This window comes from Saccostrea cucullata, unplaced genomic scaffold, assembly GCF_032062105.1.
Source record: "Saccostrea cucullata isolate Sc308-1 unplaced genomic scaffold, CSIRO_AGI_Scuc_v1 ctg6353, whole genome shotgun sequence".
Taxonomy (NCBI): Eukaryota; Metazoa; Mollusca; class Bivalvia; order Ostreida; family Ostreidae; genus Saccostrea; species Saccostrea cuccullata.
The window spans coordinates 18,407-27,366 of NW_026928672.1; the positions used below are offsets into that span (position 1 = coordinate 18,407).

The window sequence follows — 8,960 nt, forward strand, 5'->3', positions numbered from 1 at the left end:
AAAAGTTACCGTCTTTGCTAATCATATGTATTGTATTGTTATCATAATCGCACACAAGAATTTGTGACAAAACGTTTGTCAGTATTTCCAAATGGAAGAAGTCCTGATCCGGAAGGGTGCCCTGAATAAGAGAAACGATGCCATCCTCCACGATTCGTTACTACCACGGCCTCACGGTCATGGTCAGACACAATTATATCTCCATTCCGATTCTCGGTAATATATCCAGGGTCAATATATAATTTCTCACCTGTATTGTGGTCGTATTGTATAGTTTGGATAAGTTCTAATGCTGCATTATATCGAGTTACTTTTGCACTATATGTACCAGCATTCCACATTACGACCAGCAAGTCTTCATTAGAATGAGAGCTGTAAACACACGCTGGTTTCCATTGATCTGTGCATTTGATTAATGCCCCTTGCTCTTTTAACTTTGTCAACTTTAGACAGTTTGTTTATGTTACCATTCCTGTTATATATATTAAATCTCCATCGCTGTTAACTGTGTGTACTCCGCATCCACTATCTATATCTGTCAGTTGGTGTAGATTTGTACCCGCTGTGTTTGTCAAGACGAGATTGTTCACATCATTGACCCAACCTCGTCCGATGTCAGTCGGGAAATATGTCCACCGTAAGTAACTCCTGGCACTGTGACAGATTTATGAAACACTACACTGGACATCATTTCTCGTAGAAAATCTTTGTTTGTCTTTTTCCTAGGGTTGTATAAAATTAAATTGGAACGTCATCTTTTTTTCATTCATGAAGTTTCTCTACAAAAAATGTAGTTATCTAAATCATAATGCCTTTTTGCAAAGAAAGGAGTTGATCCTTACTTCATGGGTTCGAATTTCAAAGTGGGACGCGGAGACTGGTAGTTGGATGACACCGTTTACATATAAACTAATGTTCCGTGTCACAGTTAAAGATTGCACGAGAAATATAATGGCCCCAAGTGCAAATACTAGGTCAAATTTTCCACTTCTCCATTGGCAAGTGAGGGTTTTTCAAAATTGTTGAAAAATTCTCGAGAGGGAAATTAAATTACATACAAACAAAAGCCTTTTTTGCCCATTTATCGATGTTTTGATTAAAGAATAATAAAAAAAAAAAATCATGAAAATACAGAAAAAATGTAGCTGTGCGACGGTTTTGGGGAGCACATTTATGTATATTAGTGGTTAGCCTATCGATTTACAACTTGGTTCATTCTTTTTACTCTGCGTAAGATATCTAAAGTCAAAACAACACTATAATCTCAGCGAAATCAGTAAGGACAAAAAACTTTGTTCTGATATCTCTACGGATCTCAGACCAGTGTCACCTAATCTCATTCGGGGTTTCGTGCCCGGACTTCGACGGCGTGTTTGATTATAAGGGCCTGAAATGAATAATGTGACCGCTACAAATATTTGCTTTGGACATCCTTTTAATTCCCCTTTACCATAAAACTTTCGTTTATTGCCTCCATTGTCTCCCATTTTTGTAGGAATGAGATTATGTGAACTTGGTCTTATACCGATCCGAAGAGCCTTCAGACAATTATTTTAGTCACCATTAATATCCCTAAGATTATAATTTGTATTCATAAATTGTTGTATATGTATTTTAGTTGCATATTTCCATTACAGATATTCTTTACAAAAACACTTAATTTGCCTTTGATCTTGAATATAGATAAAAGCAATGTATTTTTTTATTATTGGTAAACTTTTGTTTTCTTATCGAAGGAATTGGTTGAGGGTTCCAGTTGCAATAATATTCAGTATTTCGTGTACTTAATTTACCTTTGGAAAATAAAAATTTGGATCAAAGTAGAGTCGAGATTTCTAGAAATTTTGGGAGTTGATTTAACCAACTCCTTATATTGGCGCCAGACTTACAACTGACTTACAGTAGCTAAGATGATATCTTGATTTAAACAGTGTGTTGTGAAAATAGCAGTAAGGCTACAATTACAGATTTGACCAACAAATTGAGCAGGGTGTTAAGATTGGATAAAAGGCTACCCGAGTATAATACAATTCAATGTAAGATTCTTCTGTAGTTTTTGACTATAAGAAATATTCAAAGTATATGGTTGCCTATATGTCTCATATATTTAGGTGAAAGAAATTTAAGAGACCATGTTTTTTTTCCTCGTCAAAATTGAACAGCTTTTAATAGAAATGGGAAAATGTGCATGAAGACTAGCAGGAATTATATTATACGCACGTTCAATAGAAACGCAACACCCTACTTTTAGGGTGAAAATTATATACGGGATATAACTATGTACCAAAATAGTTAGGACATCTTTTACTTTACCATATCAGTTGTGAGTATATTAGCCAATAACCATTTCAGTTAAATTATTTATGCCAATTTGGTAATATCCTCTTATAGGCTCAATATGGTAGTATCTTTTTATGCAAAAAGAAAATCATTTTGAAATGCAAGTAGAGACCATGTCTCTTATATAAAGAGGTCAAATTTAATCTAACTGATACTATTACATCGTGATATTGTCTTCTTGATTCTGTAAAATTTTATTTTTAAATACAAGAAATGTGAGAAGAATTCTACCTTAAAGGATTTATTCATAGTATACAAAATATAGAGTATAAAATAAACTAACAGACAAAACTTTGTCAAAAAGAAAAAGATAAATAAGAAGATCATGATTAATGAGATACAATATTGCTGCAACGTTCCAATTGTCTAAAATTGTTCGTTACATCATCGTGCGTAACTGTAAAAGGTCCTCCAAAAATGGTGTCATTTTGTAGAGAAGTTATCCTTTTGTATCGTTATAGGGCCAATCTTAAAATCTTAACAGAAATGGAAAATGATATCAGAGACTATGATATCATGTATATTTGATAAGATTGTGTGTCCAATACATTTTTTAGAAGCGCGGCAGGGGGGCTATCAATACGTCAGTTGCCTGGGGGAGAAAGACCTTGAATTGTTGCATTGATACATGTACGTAAAAATTCTGTGTTTTTAAATAAATGATTCAAAGTACATAAAATTTTGACTGAAAACTACAATCAGGAACATCTGACACCACAATCCATATGCACAACAAAAACAAAAGTCGATTCGCTACTGGTTAAAGAAATGAACTTCCTTGTTAATCGATGTCGTGTAATTAATAGCAATCTGCCGTGTCATCTCAATAATTTTTTCTTACCTTAACTATTATGAATCTTGGCAAATGCACACCATCGTCCAGACAGACATCGGAAAAACAGGTACAGTTGGACTTGGCACTTCTTTACTAGAAGGAAGTTTCAGTAAAGGTTATGCAAGACATCACGTGACATATATGGTATGTTGGGTTGTTTAGGGTCAGTGGTCATTGTGTAGTGCGGAGTTTAAAGATGCATATAAATCGTTTTCATACCGATTGTCCCTCATTATCCATTGTTACAATTTTTTGTAATCTACCAATGTTATTTGTTTTAAAGCCCGTTAATGGGTTAAATAGTTATTTAGACTAGATTCGGCTTCAGTTATATTCAATTTTTAGCATTCATTTTTTTTTCTACAAATGCAGTATTTAGTAAACAAAGATATACTTGTATTTATTACTTTTAGAGACTGGTAAATTAGACGATTGATGTAATAAATTCTCATATATTCGTATTATAATTCATTCTACAGAATCTTCTCACAAGTCCGTATATTCAATGGGTTGTCGCTACAAAATACCGTAGAAGCAGATAATATTACAATATATTCAGGTGCGTCATCCGAGATCATTTTTGTATAGCATGCCATATATTCCCTTCAGGGTTGAGTGCTTAGATATAAAGATATTGACACAGATCTTTAAAGAAATACGAGCTGCATTTTGGACAAAAAATATTTTGCTGTTAAAATGAGATTTTTTGATAAAATTGTACTATGTAACGATAATCTTTATGATCAATTAGACTGAAATATATAAAGTATAACATTATAAATTGTTTCAAAAGAAAAAAAATCTGTATAATTTAATTTAGGATATTGTACAGTTATGGAATGGGTACGAGTGAAATAGCAGATTTATGGTACCCGAGGATGGAAACTCAAGCTTATAGGCCGCCTGAGTAGCATGAGACAATTTATCTACATTGTCAATTAAATTATAACTAAATGCATAGTTCATTAACTCAATACCCAGAAGCAGAACAGCGGATTGTCAAAGGATTAATGCATTTTCACTATCTAATCAATAGAGTCCCGAGCCTACAGAAAAGCCAGTCCCTTGGTCCACACATTCCATTTTTTGGAAAAAGGTATTCTTACATGTACTTATCCTAAGTACAAAGAGTTTTACTACTATTTTTTTTTAATTCATACCTTGGAGCAAAGAAGAGGATATTAAAAGCATAAAAGATACTTAGCATGTGCTATATAATCAAAAATTACCCACCCACTGAACACCTGACCATATGTTTTATAATATTTGACGAACCACCATAGGTCACGCACATATTTTTTTTTTATTGTTTAAGACATTGGATCATTTCCAAAGAATTTATGCATTTTTACCTTATACTGATATAAAACCAGGCCCTCACACCACAACCGCTGACTCAGGGGCTATGAAATTCACAAATTTGAAACAGATACCCTTCATTATCATCATTTTACACTAAACTTCAAAAGCAAAATACCTTGGATTAAGAAAAATTTCTTTTAAATATTGCAAGATTGGGATTTCCTAATACTAATAGGCAAACCATTCCAACATTTTTATTTTATATATTTGTTTATATTTTGGTAAACGAAGTTTGAAGTTTGTTTCATGTGACGTGTATAATCAAAAACTTTGAAATGCGATATGCATATAATCGGGAGGGAAAACATGAAGTATTTTTAACATATACCTCCTGGTCTCCTAACAAATGTGAAATCAATACCATAAACTTCCAGTAAATAGGTAGCAATTTGTCAAAAACTGATGATTCAAAGTTTTCAAATAATTATCGTATCCCTCTTCATAAAAGGTCTTAATTCTGTTTAGAATTTGGCTGAAATAAACACTACAAAAAAAATAAACTCCGCATATATATGAATTTCATGACATAATGTAATAAAATGCTAGAATAATTTTACAGGAAGAAGAGACATTGAATAATAAATCTGAAACAAAATGAATCATGCAAGAAAAAAAATTAAAATAAAAACAGGAATTATAGAAAATAATAAAAGGAATTTTTTTCTTCCCTTATCGTCTTTATGCACACTTTACATACTAGTCGTCCAGTTAGATAAGAAAGGTTTCATGAACTATTTTTTCAATTGATTTATCCTTTTGAGATAAGATCATTGTAGTTAAGAATAGTTCACTGCAAGCGCGATATTTTATCAACGTACGTGTCCTCAGACATGTCAGAATTTGAGGAAACGTATTTGAAATACATGTACTATGGAAGGTAAAATTGGCAATTTCTAGCATGCGTCATTATGCTGGTTACGGTGTACACAGAGGCAAAGACACTGATTAACCATGATATCGAAGAAGAATTAAGAGCTCTCTCACAAGATGTTGAAACTGTTGAAATACAATTTACCAGGATTTTCATGATCAGTGAAACTTCAAAAAACCAGCGAAGTGCCAGAAAGCACAATAATCAAAAAATTGAAAAGTTAAAGAAGGTGAATTCGGATCTACTTGAGTCCCTGATGAAAGAGACTAGAAAAACAAAAGATGTCGCTGAAGAATTAACTTAAATAAAACACGAAGAGAATACTACTCATAGCAGCGGGTATGAGTTTAAAAAAGACAATGGACATGAAAATGCTGAAAAACATTCTTCAGAAAACCAAATTGGTTGACTTAAAATAGTAGATTCAGAAGACAAATAAAGCTCCAACCCTAATAGAAAAAAAACTTTACAACAACGACCCTATATGTTGAAGAATGCCGCGGAAAGAGGGCATTTTTAATAGGTGCTCTTTGTTATCATAATTACAAATTAAGTTTCTTTTAAAGGCATATTTGCTCTATATTCTACCACGATTATTGCGGACTTCATAGAAATGCCGCGGACATTATTCTCCAATAAATCACGAACGTCATCAAAAATTATAAGATCAGAAAAACGTACCAAACCTGCGCAGTTGAAATAAATATTTGACTCTAAAATTAAATACTTTTTTGGACCACATCGACGTGTCGTCTTTTGCAGTCTGAACACTGTAAATTGCATCAAGTTGCTGATGAATGTCAGTTTTTTTTATAGCCAAAAGGGCTATTCCACGGACCTCCCTACACATTTAAACTCCAATAAGGCAGTTAAAAAGGAACATGATTTAGTTATTGTATACTCATTAAAATTAATCAATACATATAACGAACAAATTTGAAATTTAAAAAGACTATCTTTAATGCAAAGAAAGCTCAAATTGTCTGCATTCCATACAAATGTAAGCAAACAAATTTTCCCTCTGGTGCTAAATGGAACAGCGTAATCGAGACATGGAGACCTATTTTGTTTCTCTATAGAGGAAACGACGAAGCGTATTTTAGCGATCTTCATGATCTTTATAGAATAGAAATAAAGTCCTTATTGTCGTGAATGTTACAGGATAACCTCCTCGGTCTCGAAATGTTGTTTGAAAAATAAAAACCTCGGCAAACGCCTCGGTTTTTATCTTTCAAACAACATTTCTCGACCTCGGAGGTTATCCTGCAACATTAATATTCACGAAAACACGGACTTTATTTCTTAAATCAAAAGAGCCCCACCGACTGAACCTATGGTCACATGTTTCATTACTTTAGACAAAACACCACTGGACATCATAAACTGTGCATGCACTTATATTTATTTACAAAAGGTTTTGTAATGAGTTATCAAATGTTAATCCTTTGCAATGATGAATAGAAAACTTCCTTTTTTCTCCTAGGTATTATCCCGGTGAACGTTAGTGTAAAGTGATGATGAAGAAGGGTGCCTTTCAAAACTGGGAATTTGTTTCGAGTAATGTGTATGATCAAGAAGTTTGATTTTTTATTAAATGCATATAAGGAGACATGCCATGAAATATTTTGAACATTTGACCCCTGGTTTTCTAACCCAATATGTTATATCAATGACATAATCTTCCAGTCAAAAGGTAGCAATTCATCTGAAACGGATCATTCAAGCTTTCCAAATTACCACGTATCCCCCTTTAAATGGACCTTAACTATATTACAATCTGACTGAACTCAACGCTACAAATCAAAAAGATAAAATACAAAGGGAAAACTACTCAGAACAGCGGACATAAGGCAATAAACATGAAAAGGCTAAAAAAAACATCCTGCAGAAAACCGAATCGTACAAGTTAAAATAGAATATCCACAAGACAAATTAAGCTTCAAGCCTGAAAGAAAAAGACTTGATGACAACGAGTCCTATATATGGAATCATGCCGAAGAAAGATCCAGAGGGGCTTTGACTCGAAAATGTAATATATATTCATTATTTCTTATTTATACCGAGCAATGTATTGTGTACTTTTGGGGACTTTATTCTCATTGAGTTTTTATTCAGTGTATCTGAATAGAAAAGATAATTAGAAAAAAAAAGAAAAAAATACTAGAAAAGATACTAGATATCACTAAGATATCACTGTATACTTAAAAAAAATAAATTATCTTTTAATAGATCGACTACTTTTGCCGAGTCGCACGCAACCAATTCATAAAGATACCATAGCATTTTACGCCTATATGTCGGCCGACATGAATGGAATAGGAAGTCATCATACCCTCATCTTTGATGTGGTTAAAACTAACGAGGGAAACGGATTCCATAGAAACACTAGAATTTTCATGCCTCCTGAAAGCGGATTCTACGTCTTTCCTAGGACTATCAGAGTAATGACATATTACTCAGTTGAGTTGCTGGTAAACAGAGATGTAGTGGGCTCCACCTATCATATTGAAAACTACAGCTTTGATCAGGGTGGTGCGACTGTAGTTGTGTTCTGTAACACGGGTGATGATATTTATTTAAGAACAGGAGCAAATTATAATGTTGGTCCCATCACAAGTGAGGAGAGAGGAAGGAGTTCCTTTGCTGGATGGAAAATTTGAATTTATTTTGTGGATTCAGGAATTCATGTTACTGTTTTACAATATGTATTATTTTGTCAAATCAGGTTTTTCTGTTAAAATTTTAATACACTGAAGAAGTGAGACAGTTTCCTTGAAAAATATACATATCTTTTAACTGTATTTTGAACGCGAAAATATAATGAGTTCTCGGGCGCCACCATTTACATGAAATGTATTGATTAAAGTAAGCTTGATAAATGTGAATTTCATTTTTTACAGTTTTGAGACAGACACTCTTCATCATCATATTTTTACACGAAACTTACTTGGAGTAAGAAGATATTCTTTTTAATATTGCAAAGATTGGGAATTCCTAATACAGCAACGCATCCGACAGAATTTTTTTAAATTGTGTTTTATTTTGGTAAACGATGTTTTGATTTTGTTTCATGTAATTAGATGTAGATCAAAAACTTTGAAATAAAAAAATGCAAATAATCGAGAGGCATACCATGACATATTTTGAACATTTATCCCCTGGTTTCCTAACATATGTAAAATCAATAACATATACTTCTATTAAGTAGGTAGCAATATGTCAGAAACTGATCATGCAAATTTTTCAGATGACTATCAACTCCCTCCTTAAAGTAGGATTCTCCTCAAACAAAACTGTATTTTCTTGTATTTAAAAATTAATGAATTTTTTAAAGAATCAAAACGACATTATTCCTAAGTGATGGTATCAGTTAGATTAGTTTTGACCGTGTTATATTAGAGTCATGGTCAGGTCAAGGTCATTACCTTTTTCATGGTCATTAAGAATCTAATATAACTGCATCCAGTCATGAGGTAGGGTCTGCTATTTCAAAAGATAAAGTGTTTTTTCTTTTTGCATAAATAGATATTACCATATAGGGTCTATAAGATG

General features: G+C 32.9%; 1 protein-coding gene across 1 annotated transcript; it reads left to right on the forward strand.

The window, feature by feature from the left end:
• The first annotated feature begins 7,702 nt into the window (after positions 1–7,702).
• On the forward strand, positions 7,703–8,068 carry LOC134278384 (uncharacterized). The gene has a single exon (XM_062760704.1). The coding sequence runs from the start codon at positions 7,703–7,705 to the stop codon at positions 8,066–8,068; it is 366 nt and encodes a 121-aa protein (XP_062616688.1).
• Positions 8,069–8,960: the final 892 nt, after the last annotated feature.

What these genes read in the sequence shown, in the direction of transcription:
- LOC134278384 (XM_062760704.1), top strand. Translation starts at nt 7,703, where the DNA reads ATGTCGGCCGACATGAATGGAATAGGAAGTCATCATACCCTCATCTTT.